The sequence below is a fragment of the Penicillium maclennaniae genome, assembly GCF_028827695.1.
Source record: "Penicillium maclennaniae strain IBT 15551 chromosome Unknown utg000007l:1.0-4884863.0:1.0-4888362.0, whole genome shotgun sequence".
Taxonomy (NCBI): Eukaryota; Fungi; Ascomycota; class Eurotiomycetes; order Eurotiales; family Aspergillaceae; genus Penicillium; species Penicillium maclennaniae.
The window spans coordinates 3,027,585-3,040,256 of NW_026623219.1; the positions used below are offsets into that span (position 1 = coordinate 3,027,585).

Sequence of the window (12,672 nt, forward strand, 5' to 3'; positions counted from 1 at the left end):
CGAGTGGCTTCCCTGAGTCACGTGTGGGCACCTACAGTCATCCACCGGTTTCGATGGTAGTTCGAATGTGCTCGTGTTGTTATCTCATGTTTCTAGATTGACAGACATATGGGTCTGAAATGAAGTTGCTCTGAGTCGGATTTGAGAGGCATGCGAGATGCAACGTTCGGGTGAGGGTCAATTCACCGAGACGAGTGAGATGATATGTAAGTGCGCTGCTTAGGCTCTGACTTGGCATCCATGGTTCGGTTCAAAGTTCAGCTTTTGACAGTCTGTCAATGATTCCTTTGCAACTCCCTCGGAGGAAACATGATCACGCCTTCATAAAGCAACAAGCTCGATGCACTGTGTATGAGAGCTCATTAATAGTGACTGTCTCTATAGCTTCACTCAGTGAATATTGTGAGGCACTCAGTTCAGCAACAGCACTTCAAACCATGACAGTATTGTCTGGTGCGCGCGATTTTGTCAAGCGCGACTTAAATATCTCGACGTTAAGAGCTGCAAGTCTTGGACTAAGAGCTGTCCATTCAACATGCCTCAAAAGACTATCTTCTTGATGGGCGCTCCTCTACCTGGACATCTGGACTGGGACAACGACGAGCTTTTCGACAAGCCAATACCACCGTTTCAAGGTTCCTCAAATACCGAAGAGGGTCAACCAATTACTATTCAACGACCCGTGAAATGGCGGGTGTTACAGCCTTTGGATCATGAGCAACCCAATGTCTACCAGTCCTTCTACTATGGACCGGACGACCCGAACTTTCTGACCACACATCAGCTGGAGACTATGGAAGATTCGTCAACTCCAGAAGATGGATCCTTACTGTCCAAGTTCTACGATCATTCATTTGCTCTCCACGAAGCGTCAGAGATATCGATGTCCAGAGTATCGGATAACAGTACGCAGGAGAGTGGGCCCGGAGAAGGAAACCAACCTGTGACTACCTCGCCCGTAGTAGATACCTCAGAGTCATCTTCGCTCGTGCGAATACCGGGCGACCTGAGCAATTTGGAGGATCTTCCTCGGCCAAACATCTCCAGTCCATCACCCCGCAGACCAAGACAATCAACCTGGTCGTCGGAATCATTGCAGTCCATCCACCCCGCCGTATAGTAACGCGACAATGGAAGAAAGCACTAGACCTCATTGAATTGGAGGTTGGCGACGAAACACAGACTGGATTTGGGGTCAACTTTTGGCTCCCAGCGGAGAAGCCCGCCAAGACCCAGGAGATCGACCGACTGGGGCCAACGCTGGCCGCGCTACGCCCTCGAGACATCGTTCTGTTGCGGACCGTAGGACTGAGTACATTCCAGGATCGAGTCTACGGACAGAGTCTACGAGGGATGACGAAAATCAACCTTCTAAATCGGTGGCCGGCAGACGCGACGGATGCGGGTGGACACCGGGGCCAGCGCGGCGATCGGGAGAAGCTTAACAGAGTGCGTGAGTGGGCGCTCCGTTTCGTGGGGACGGATGCAGCGGGTAGCATGTCCGGAATGCCAGAGACACAACGTGGGCCGCTGCCCCCGGACACTCAATGATCGGAGACAGCATGGGAGATTGTCTCAGTCAAATTCGGCGGGTGGTATGGTATGATGGGTTACCCCAGGCTAATGGGGAGAGACAGCTCCCCACCTATCCCATGACCGCAGCCTCACCCGCGCCCGCAACCAGAGGCGATATCGTCTGACCACCCTCTTTCAAGGTTCTCAAGGTTCGCGGGGAAGGCGTGATGGCGAAGCCGGTCCAGTGATAGTAAACAGTAACTGCAGCTTGGATGGGTTTTGGGGGCCAGACCCCAGGTGGTCCTGGCTCAGAAGTGGTCCGAGATGAGGACACCTCACTACCCCAGTGTCCAGTACTTGATTCGGGAGGGCCATGGCCATGGACCGGAATGGATTCTCGGATCCATAATCAGCAACTGCCAATTGCCAGCCCATGTGAATCGAGTCAACAAAAGCAGAAGTATAGACGCAACCCCTTTTCGCTGCAAACGTGCCCTTCGAGACCAATCACCGCCACTCACGTGCCCCACCAGGAGCCCCCCCGATAAAAATAAAGTCAACGTGGTGTTCCCGCTCGGTCTGAGATCCCTTTTGAATTGTCCCTGTTAGCATCTTGTCCTTCGCTTCTCTTGGTGCTCATCTTCAGATCTCCAATCTCCCATCTTCAGTCTTCACTTTTTATTTTCGTTTCAATTAATCCACTATGAAGGGTATGTGCCCCTCCTTACCCCCTATCTCCCTGCATTACTGACATATCCCCCTCTCAGCTCTCATTCTTGTCGGAGGGTTCGGCACCCGTCTGCGTCCTCTGGTAAGTTCCGACTGAACGAATCTCAATCCATTGAATCATCCAATTTGTGCGCAATGGTGATTTGACCTGAATACTAAGAACATGGCCTGCAGACGCTCACCCTTCCTAAGCCACTCGTCGAGTTCGGCAACCGGCCCATGATCCTCCACCAGGTCGAGAGCTTGGCTGCCGCAGGTGTCACCGATATCGTCCTGGCTGTCAACTACCGCCCCGATGTGATGGTGGCTGCTCTCAAGAAGTACGAGGAACAGTACGGTGTCAACATTGAATTCTCCGTCGAGACGGAACCGCTGGGCACGGCTGGCCCGCTGAAGCTGGCGGAGAAGATCCTGGGCAAGGACGATACCCCGTTCTTCGTTCTGAACTCTGATGTGATCTGCGACTTCCCCTTCCAGCAACTCGCTGCGTTCCACAAGTCCCACGGCGATGAGGGTACCATTGTGGTTACCAAAGTTGACGAACCCTCCAAGTATGGTGTCGTGGTTCACAAGCCCAACCACCCCTCGCGCATCGACCGTTTCGTCGAGAAGCCGGTCGAGTTCGTCGGCAACCGCATTAATGCTGGTATCTACATCATGAACCCCAGTGTCTTGAACCGCATTGAGCTGCGCCCCACCTCCATTGAGCAGGAGACCTTCCCCGCCATCTGCAAGGACGGCCAGCTGCATTCCTTCGACCTCGAGGGCTTCTGGATGGATGTCGGTCAGCCCAAGGACTTCCTCACAGGTACCTGCTTGTACCTCACCTCTCTCGCCAAGCGTAACTCCAAGAAGCTCGCCCCCCTGTCCGAGCCCTACGTGCACGGCGGCAACGTGATGGTGGACCCCACCGCCAAGATTGGCAACAACTGCCGCATCGGACCCAATGTAGTCATTGGCCCTAATGTTGTGATTGGCGACGGTGTCCGTCTGCAGCGCTGCGTTGTGATGGAGAACAGCAAGGTCAAGGACCACGCCTGGATCAAGTCTACCATCGTCGGCTGGAACAGCTCTGTCGGACGCTGGGCTCGTCTGGAGAACGTTACCGTTCTCGGAGACGATGTGACCATCGCTGATGAGGTGTACGTCAACGGTGGCTCCATTCTGCCGCACAAGAGCATCAAGCAGAACATTGATGGTGAGTGGATTCCCTGATTGATGTCCACGATCGAAGCTAATATTCGTCTAGTTCCTGCGATTATCATGTAATCCCTCCCTCTCTCCTCCTCCCTTCACGTCGATACGTCCCTTTACATCCTTTCTCACCGATATCTTTCTTCCTTCCGTCTTGATGCATGGAGCCGGAGTCGTTTTTGCCTGATCTTCCCTTCCCTTTTCTTGCGCCTCTTCGGTCCCTGTTTTCTTGCCTATTACCCGCGACAGTTCTTCGCCCCCGCTGCGCTCGCAAGTGTTTTCAATTCGTACTCCGACAATCGACGCACCCGCCTAGACGGTGGACAGTGCGCGATTGTGAAACCGTTGCAACCACTACCTCCTTTTAGTCTCTTCTACTTTTCTTTTAAAACCTGATCATTTGTCCCGAGTAGTTGCTCGGGCTTGCCACTTACATCCCCGCTGCCTTTTTCTGTTTTGCGCCTTGCGTATTCTGCTAGATCTCTGGCGATTGTCAGGCGAAGAAATCATGTCATATCTTTTTTTGCTTTCAAGTATCATGGGGCGCGGGGCGGGTTATGTTGATGTAAATAATTGGGACGCGAAATTCAAAAGATGCAAATCACTTGGCTATTTGTGTAGACATGGAAGATCTGTATAGAATTTTTATTTTTTTTACAGATAGTGATAGGTAATTACAAGTAGTAGTCGTAGTGTTTGTTGCACGCAGCAATGGTCTCACGATGGAGAGACTCGGTAAACATCCATCTCGTCCGTTCAAGCCGCAGTCTTCTCATCTCGGTCCAGGATTGCGTCCCACTTAATCCGCAACTCCTCCATCTGCTTCCAGGACTGGCGGCCAAGCTCCTCGAACTTCTCCTTATCTTCACTGGTGAGTTCGACTGCGCCACGCTTCCGACGTCGGTTTCGATCAGCCTCGAGAACAGGAGTTCCAACAACACCACCATAACCCCAGCCTTCTGTCTCGGTGCAGATGACATTTCCAACGCCAAGTCGATCAGCAGAGGAACCCCATTTCGCTCGCCCCCGCCTGCCTGGCGATACGGCTCTTCAGCAGCGTCTAGCGCAGCCTTCGGTGCTAGTGCCAAGAATACAGGAGAGGAAGCCCCGAGATATGTAGACATAGTATGCCACGGGGATCCCAGCATGCGCGCAGCCCAAAACGCAAGCACCATAGCCCAGATAAGGGGAAGAGCAAGTGGTATGATAGTCGTAGCACAGATACCGGGGTGTGACAGAAACATAGTAGGCGGATCAGAAGAAGCAGCGTAATCCTCGGAATCTTCGCGCATAAAACTATCAACGGCCCACGGAGCCGCGCTGGGCAGATCCGACGTCAAGGCCAAAATATCGGTCAGAGCCTTGGAAGACTCATAGGGCATTTTAGTCCGAAGGCCCTGAATATCATTAACATCGAAGTATTTGACTGTAGCCTCGATACTTGAGACCCAGATCACTCGTCCGGGTCCATTAGTACGCGCGCGCTTCAACAAAGGCACAACATTGTGCGCCAGCATATAGTGACCGAAGACATTGGCGCAAAACACAGACCCCAGCGGTGGCTCTTCCTCTAACCTGGTCTGTCTGTTTGTCAAGACACCTACGGGTGCGACTTTGTACGTTGGCCATGTCACCTGCTGCACGAGATCGGTGCATACGCCCCAGACAGCAGCTGGCCAGTCAATCCCCGACCATCCTCCGAGTCCGGCATTGAGAATAATGGCATCGAGTTTGGGATACTTCTGCAGTAAGTGGCGAGAGAGTGCGCGTACGGAGAGGAGGTCTCCTAGATCGACGCTCTCGGGGATGAATTTGACTCGCGAGGCAGCCGAGAGGACGGAGGAGGATTGGAGATGCTTCTCTAAACGGCGTTGGGTATCTTGGGCTTTGCGCGAGCTGCGGGTCGTGAAAATAACATTGAGCGATTGCGGTTCGGGGTGCGTGGAGAGAAATTCATCGGCGAGTCGACAGCATATTGAGAAGCCCAGGCCGCTAGATCAGGTCAGTCAGGAGGTCGCTTTGGAGATAGACCGGTCTATTAGCCCAATCAAAAGAGTTCAGACCTGTTGGCTCCAGTCACTAGAACATGAGTTTCCTGCTGCTCGTAGTCACTCATACCTGCCCCTTGGAAATGAATTGATGGATTCGAGATCGGCGCTTCTGGTTCGGGAAGAGCGCGGTCATGTGACGCCGGTACCTGAGTCGTGTGAGAATGAAACGCAGTAATTGATTGTCCTTCGTCGAGGGATTCGTCTAAATACTATCTATCCTAATGCTTATAATATAGTGCCCGTACGGCCGCCTTAGTCCCCGACTAACGCCGTATCTAAAGGGGACGAACTATGATGTTCCCGTATATTGTGGGCCTGAGGCATCAATAGTGTCCGTCGGACCACAGTCGTGGAAGTCGCAATGCTACAATAAGTTGTTCTTTTGAGTAGAGATCAAGTTAAATATTGAAGACAAAATGTCTAAAAAGACATTTAAGAATATCATGATTCATGTCCTTCACCTCTTGCTATGATACATTGAACCAAATCACCTGACAGCCTGTATCTCGGTGATTGCTGCATCGTCGCATCTCTAAACCGCGACAACCCAACCCTGCCGAAACAAGCAGTGGTCCAGCATGCGCGGGCAGTCATGGCCGAGCGACTTGAACGCTTCTTCAACTCGACCTCATTCTTCATCTTTGCCGCGATTCTCCTCTGCCTCATCCTCCTTACCCCAGTCGACGCCATCTACCAATGCTACGAAACGAACCGCCTCACCAACATCTTCTTCATCACCGGCGCGTATGTCGCCACCTTCCTCCTTGCAGTCCTCATATACGCGACTCGAATCTACACCAACCGAAGTACATTGACCGGGATCCCAAAGGCATGGATACCTATTGAAAAGGAAGATGTGAACAAGAGCGTGAGGCGCCTGGTCATGGAGGGTCTAGCACGCAGTGCAGTCATTGCGTACCAAGCTCGGCCGCGTGATGTCACACATGAAGCGGAAAGTTTCCAGAACTACCAAGATCTCACAATCGACCCAGTTCATCCGCCATGGGGCCATGTCGAGCATCCTGGCTGGTCATCGCCGGCAACACCAGATTTGCCCGACCTCCCATACCGCACAGTCATTCAGGAATTGCCGAACCTGATCGAGGCTAAAGCAGTCTCACTCGCGCCCGCCGATATGCTCGCATCTGCCTCGCTAGATCCATTCCCAGATACACGCGTGGTGGAAGTCCTACAGCGACCTGCTTCCATGGGCTTGCGGCAATACGTTAAACATCTCATTTCTCTGGGAGCCATTGATTCACCTGAATTGGGAGCAGATTTCCTAGCGCTCTATGAACGCGCGCGGTTCTCTTCACATGACCTGAGAGAGTCGGAGTTTCGAGATCTCATGCACCTGTTCGCAGAGATCTTACGAGGAATGACGTCTCTCACGACACCAGTCCTTAATGAGATCCGTGATAGTGCAAGCTTCCGTCATACAGACAATGAATCTTTCATCGGACCATCAGATGAAGAAGGGGAAACGGACACGGTCGACCAATATGGATACGAAGGTCCCTTCACCCCGATACGAACCAATAGTTTGCGGCCATCCAATGCTTCTACCTGGGAGAACCGGTCTATGTGCGCAACAGCACCTGCAACACATAGTCCTGCATCGGCTCGATCAACTGGTCGCGGCTACTTTGCGCAGGGACTCCTTCGCACGCCGTCGACACTATCGCTGCGACGCGTACAATCGTCCCAGTCCGGGAGTTCGGGAGGAAGTGTCATTCGCTTGACGCAGACTCGAAGCCCAACAGATCTACCATACACCTTCAACTACGCTGGTCGTAGCAACTAAGAACTCCCACATATTGCCCCGCTCGATCATAGCCTGTATATCATGAAGTAGCTTTATCTGAATCCATGCTGTCATATTGACCGTCCAATCGGACACAGCGGGGGCTGAGTCATGCGGATTTAGTTCCGAATCTCTTGGCACGAATGCAAAATGATTGATAAGATAGAGCTGTTCATTCCCAGTATTGCGCGTCAAAGGAGATTGCGGAAAGGTACACCTTGCACGGCACTGATTCAATCTCGGCTCTACTCGTGCTGAAGAAACCTTCGCCGCTCACCTTCACTATGCACCTTTTCCGTCGAGGTACATCCTCGCTCTTCAACTCCTCTAACGTTTCCCTGGCTTCCTCGAAAAGCGACGCCACCACCGATGCCGTCGGCGACAACGGGCTGGCGCAGGAGGGATTTAAGTCCGTTCCTGACAGCGACAAGCTGTTCGTAAAGCCCGATCCGGCTGTTGATGGGGAGGACTGCCTCCACGACTGCGCAACATGCACCGTGAAATACCCCGCGAAATTCGACGTCGATCTCGAGGACAAGCTATATGGACAGGTCAGTGGGTGGTCTACCCATATGCTCGTAGCTACGGGCAAGTCAGATTGGGTGCGCGACGTGGCAGACGAGACTGGAAGTGTCATGGAAGCGATTGAGAAGGGAGGCATAGAACCAAGCAACGGGGTAAGCCGAAATCCCCCATTCCCCCCTCCCAAAACCGAATCTGAAGCTCATTTGGCTTTTTCTCAGCGACTCAAGCTGTCCGCATCAAATATGCCCGTGCCGGACGAATATCACATGCACGAGGCAGGGAAACAGCCCACAAACGTCCTCATCCTGCCCAGTTTCACCGTGGTAGAAAACGTCACACCACAACTGGCTCCGGATCTCATTGAGCGCTTTGTCAATAGGTCCCTGACCACAACGACACCGTTGGGTGGCCAGCCGGAACCCTCAAAACCAACAGAAGCCGAGGAGAAGTCACCTCACCCTGCAAACACCAGTATCACACCGCCGCTTCAATCACACCCGTGTCTCCATGCAGCCGTTATTCTTCTCTGCTCACAGCGCACGCGCGACGCCCGGTGTGGCCAATCTGCACCACTTCTCCGCCGTGAATTTGAGCGACACCTGCGCCCACTAGGTCTGTACCGCGATATGGACGATACGCGGCCTGGTGGCGTGGGTATCTACTTCATCAGCCACGTAGGCGGACACAAGTATTCCGCCAATGTAATTGTGTACCGGCGCAGAGACTTTGAATGGTACAAGCGTGAGGAAGCTGAGACGAATGACGAAGGTGCTACGCAGGGTATTTGGCTGGCGCGCGTGAGACCGGAGGAGTGTGAGAATATCATTCGGTATACCGTGTTGCAGGGTAAGGTGCTCAAACCGCAGCAGCAGTTGCGGGGTGGGTTTGATCGCGAGCGGGGTTTGACCAGTTGGTAAAATTGCATTGGAGATATAGGTCGAATATATTATGTGTATCTGTACGAGCTTGCATGAGAATTGATGGGAGACCTGAGCCGTGTCTTCCGGGACTTTGTGCTTCAGACCGCATTCTAAGTCCCGTCTATCTGGCCATACCAAGTGTAGAGGTATATTATCTTAGTGGAATGGCAGGTTTGCGGCCTTTCCGAGGTCAACCAAGTAGGGCTGAATCCGGCTGAATGGAATTCCCGCTCATGCAACCTTAGCTAGCTCTGGAAATATCAAGAGTGTCTTGCATAGACATTTAAGTCGACTGCGTTCGGTCTAGATCGCCTCGCTGAGGTTCCAGACAGGGAATAATACTTGTCATGCCACCGGAGTCAAGGAGCTCCTCGACCACGCAACGTACGTGCCAAGGGGAGGTGGAACATCGCAGAATCGCAAATGTTGGCGTCAAAAATCGACTGTATTGATAACTGGTTCCAAGTGGCTTCTACGCTGCCGGCTGCCGCAACAACAAGTGACAACCCCGCGGGACAATACAATCTAGTACCTGAGACTTTCGCCCCCTTCTCCTCGACTCCAGAAATCCCAAATTACGAGCCAGATATTCCCAACTCATATGCGATGTGAAATGGCAGCGTGTTTACCCGACTGCCGAGCCAGCATTCGAGCCACAGGGTATTTCCATTCACGCCTCAAACGTCATGGTGGAATCCTAGGGGAATTAATGTGGCAATCAGATGACAAGATGTCATGGCGCCAAGGGTGTCAGCATTCGGACTCGATCAGAAAGCGGTTGTTCGGAAGACAGGGAAGTGTTTCCCTTTGAACCTTTACCGCCCTCGGAGGGTTTCATCAGCTTATCATGCCCCTTGGTAAGACGGAGTTGTTGACCTTTTATGGACGAGCACTGGTCGGCAAAGAAGTGCGCGTATCAGCATCGCAGGTGGCGGCGCCGCTGATAGGCGTTGTGTTTTTTTTCGTGCAGCTTGTCGACCTTTTTCCCCTTCCACGGCTTGGCTGATGTTCCAGGTTTTGAGATATAGTAAAGGGGTGAGAGGGATAATGGGGTGGCTTCTTTTCAGCCCCAGAGGAAACCCTGGGAAACTTTCCGTGCCGCGCTAAGAGCGATTCTTCCTTGACCGACACTTTGCCAGGAGAAGTTCATTGGTCATTGGAAAAGAAACCGATCATCCGTACAGTTGTGATCAGCCAGTCATCATGTCGGAGATTGCGATTATGAATCTTCGTTTATCGTGCCATTGAGATGAGCAGGACTCGATCTTGAGTTGCTAGGGATCTAGGGATTCAGGGATCCAGGGATCTCAAGAGATGGCCCCCCTCTCATGACACATCATCTCTCGGCTGCCAATTCACGTCGGAGTTGCAGGGGTGAAGTTAAGCATTTGCGGGTATACAACGCACGGCCGTGGGACGTGCAAAACCCTTGTCTCCACCAGTTGATGGTTCGTATCGAACATTTATCGCATAAAATACTCAGCCACACACCCGCCAAGTTGCGGATTGCATCATGTCGACACATCGAAAATGCGGGGTAGCTCGTAACCAGAGCCCACTCAAACCTTCGACGCTTGAGTTTAGGGGGGAAGGGGGGGGGCTGAGAACCAAATGCAGCTTTCATCACAATCGCGCATTTCATGAAAGGGGTCGCTTCCGAACCCCTCCTTATCCACGCCTCTTCCGTGTTCCGGATACCTATCCCACGGCAGTTGGAGTGGAGATCCAATACATTGAACCGATAATCTGGATCTTGGGACAGGTCATACCGGCTTTCCGTTTCTAGACTTTTCTCGGCAAAACATGTCCATTACAGCGCGTATATCTGGGGCCGTCGCTTATTCCTTCATCATTTGACCAGGAGATTTCTCTAGATTGAGGCTACTCCACACCTTCTCTTTCCGTGTCATGCTATCATTAGAAGCCCGGAGGCGCATCCCTTTCAGGCATAGAGGGGTGGGCGCTGTACAGGGTTCATCCGTCGCGTGTTGACTGCTGATTGCTGACTACTGACTACTGATTGTTGACTGTTGACTGTTGACTGTTGACTGTTGACTGTTGACTGCCTTCAGCTTGATTGTCTGTTTATGCCGAATTACACCTTTGGCTGCGTACGAGGAAGTATTGTTGCACTTCAGGAGAGTCATGTCCAAAGCCATCCCGATATAGAGATACAGGACGCTTCCAATCTGATTCCGAGACCAGTAAGAGTGTCGACAGTGAATGGACGAGAGGTGTTCTTATTGGCTGTGGTGCATCCGATCTTAGCGATGAAGCCATCGATATGCACGAGAAAGTTAAGTCTTCGTAGTCATTTCGAGAGGCAAACCCCCGATCCTGCTGATCTTTAACGCCGACATTCACTGTTGTACGCATGAAAGTGTCTGCGTCAATACGACTACATTACTTCATTCCTCGTGGCTTGCACTTGGTCCTCCGATCCTTTTCAGCATTTAATAAGGTTAGAGGATCAGAGGATCGTTGGCTTTAAAGATTACCCCCGGTGGATCCCCACGTTCATGCCACCGAGGTGCTTCAGCCTGAACCTGAATTGGCCATGCTCATGATCCTAGATGGCACTCCTTCTCGGGCATGTCGATCGAAGCTTCCTCCGGCTTGCCCCCCCTAACGGTGATTGGCATGGTGTGAACCGACCGACATCTTGTGAAGACTAACGACCTTCCATATTCATCTTCGCCACCTAAGATGGAAAAATCTTAAACAAAGGAACCTAGCAAATCCCGTGCAGGGCTACTTCCATTGTTTCTGCCTGATCCTTGCTAATCTTAGGCCATAGATGTGGCGATAGGGTAAGAACAATCAAGGGTTGACCCGCTGAAAACTAGAAGCCTACACAAATGAAAAACAGGGGAGAACCGGCTATTCGGTGAAAAAGCCGCCCCCCTAACTCAGCAACAGAGGCAGATGACAGTCCAGGGGAGGGGGGAGGTACTATTTCTCATCGCGAATCAGGATCTCCAGCTGCATGTTTTAGAAAGTCTATCAGACACTAGATCACTGGTCGATTTGAGTGCTGCTAGTGTCGGTTACTCGAGATGGAGATTCCATCTTGAGTACCCATATCCCTTCTCTGAGGTATCTACTTGATCTATCGCTCTTCGGGAGTGCAAGAGAGCAGTTTACCAAATAGTGGATATCATACTTCAACCTTAAAAAGAAAGGGAGTCTGACTCGGGAGATCAGGAACGGAGCGGGATCCCTCACGCTTGAGATGGGGCATCCCGAGTCACGTACGGCCCCCCGAGTGAGAGAAAGAGAGACAAGCTACTTCGGTCTAACTCTGGGGGTCCCAGCAAGCCGCGTCATGTTTATCCCTTGCTGGCGCGATTTTTCCCCGGGTAAGACTTGCCCATCTCTCGTAATGCTGCCGCATTTGACCGTTTCTTGCGGGGTGGGCTACGGAGTTTTAACGGGGCTATTGTAGCCTGAGTTCTGGACCCTCCTCGCTCTATCTAGTCGTCGATGCACGCTAGCGCTAGTTTTCCTTCTGATTCTACCTTTCTGTACCCAGAGAGAAGATCGTCGCTAGCGTGGGCGGCCGGGGGGGGGGGGCAAGGGACCTAGGAGAAAAGTCCGGAGTAGCTCGGTCGCAGCTGCGTGGCTTGGCCTGACCAACCCGGCGTCTGGCCGAATCGCCGAATGTCATGAGCTCTCTGTACTATGATATCATATCTTGAGGAGAATATCAAACCCATCCGTATTGGGTTTCCCTTGTTCTTTCTGATGTTTGAATCTTATATGTGTTGCTTGACCTGTGGTAAGGCTGTGGTCAGGAAATATCTATTTACCGGGAAAAATGGAAAATTTCAGGCCTTCCAGAGCATCTAGATCGCGTAAACTAGCAAACCAGAGACCGTTTCATTCCCTGGTAGCGTGGATGGCCCCAGATTTCTCTATAGCTCCCTCGAGGGAC

The 12,672-nt window shown here is 52.1% G+C and overlaps 5 protein-coding genes across 5 annotated transcripts; 4 read left to right on the forward strand and 1 right to left on the reverse strand.

Moving 5' to 3' along the window:
- Positions 1 to 535: 535 nt before the first annotated feature.
- Positions 536 to 1,551, forward strand: N7477_008347 (uncharacterized protein; the record flags this gene model as incomplete). The annotated part of the gene is made up of 2 exons (XM_056970010.1): positions 536 to 870; positions 963 to 1,551. 2 exons carry the CDS (start codon positions 536 to 538, stop codon positions 1,549 to 1,551), a joined length of 924 nt encoding a protein of 307 aa, XP_056820042.1.
- A 667-nt stretch (positions 1,552 to 2,218) lies between these two features.
- Positions 2,219 to 3,513, forward strand: N7477_008348 (mannose-1-phosphate guanyltransferase; the record flags this gene model as incomplete). The annotated part of the gene is made up of 4 exons (XM_056970011.1): positions 2,219 to 2,225; positions 2,283 to 2,326; positions 2,419 to 3,442; positions 3,494 to 3,513. The coding sequence occupies 4 exons, from the start codon at positions 2,219 to 2,221 to the stop codon at positions 3,511 to 3,513; spliced, it is 1,095 nt and encodes a 364-aa protein (XP_056820043.1).
- Positions 3,514 to 4,194: 681 nt separating this feature from the next.
- On the reverse strand, positions 4,195 to 5,554 carry N7477_008349 (3-keto-steroid reductase; the record flags this gene model as incomplete). The annotated part of the gene is made up of 3 exons (XM_056970012.1): positions 4,195 to 4,401; positions 4,449 to 5,430; positions 5,502 to 5,554. 3 exons carry the CDS (start codon positions 5,552 to 5,554, stop codon positions 4,195 to 4,197), a joined length of 1,242 nt encoding a protein of 413 aa, XP_056820044.1.
- Positions 5,555 to 6,081: 527 nt separating this feature from the next.
- Positions 6,082 to 7,293, forward strand: N7477_008350 (uncharacterized protein; the record flags this gene model as incomplete). The annotated part of the gene is made up of 1 exon (XM_056970013.1): positions 6,082 to 7,293. One exon carries the CDS (start codon positions 6,082 to 6,084, stop codon positions 7,291 to 7,293), a length of 1,212 nt encoding a protein of 403 aa, XP_056820045.1.
- A 284-nt stretch (positions 7,294 to 7,577) lies between these two features.
- N7477_008351 (sucrase/ferredoxin-like domain-containing protein) lies at positions 7,578 to 8,735 on the forward strand (the record flags this gene model as incomplete). The annotated part of the gene is made up of 1 exon (XM_056970014.1): positions 7,578 to 8,735. The coding sequence occupies one exon, from the start codon at positions 7,578 to 7,580 to the stop codon at positions 8,733 to 8,735; it is 1,158 nt and encodes a 385-aa protein (XP_056820046.1).
- Positions 8,736 to 12,672: the final 3,937 nt, after the last annotated feature.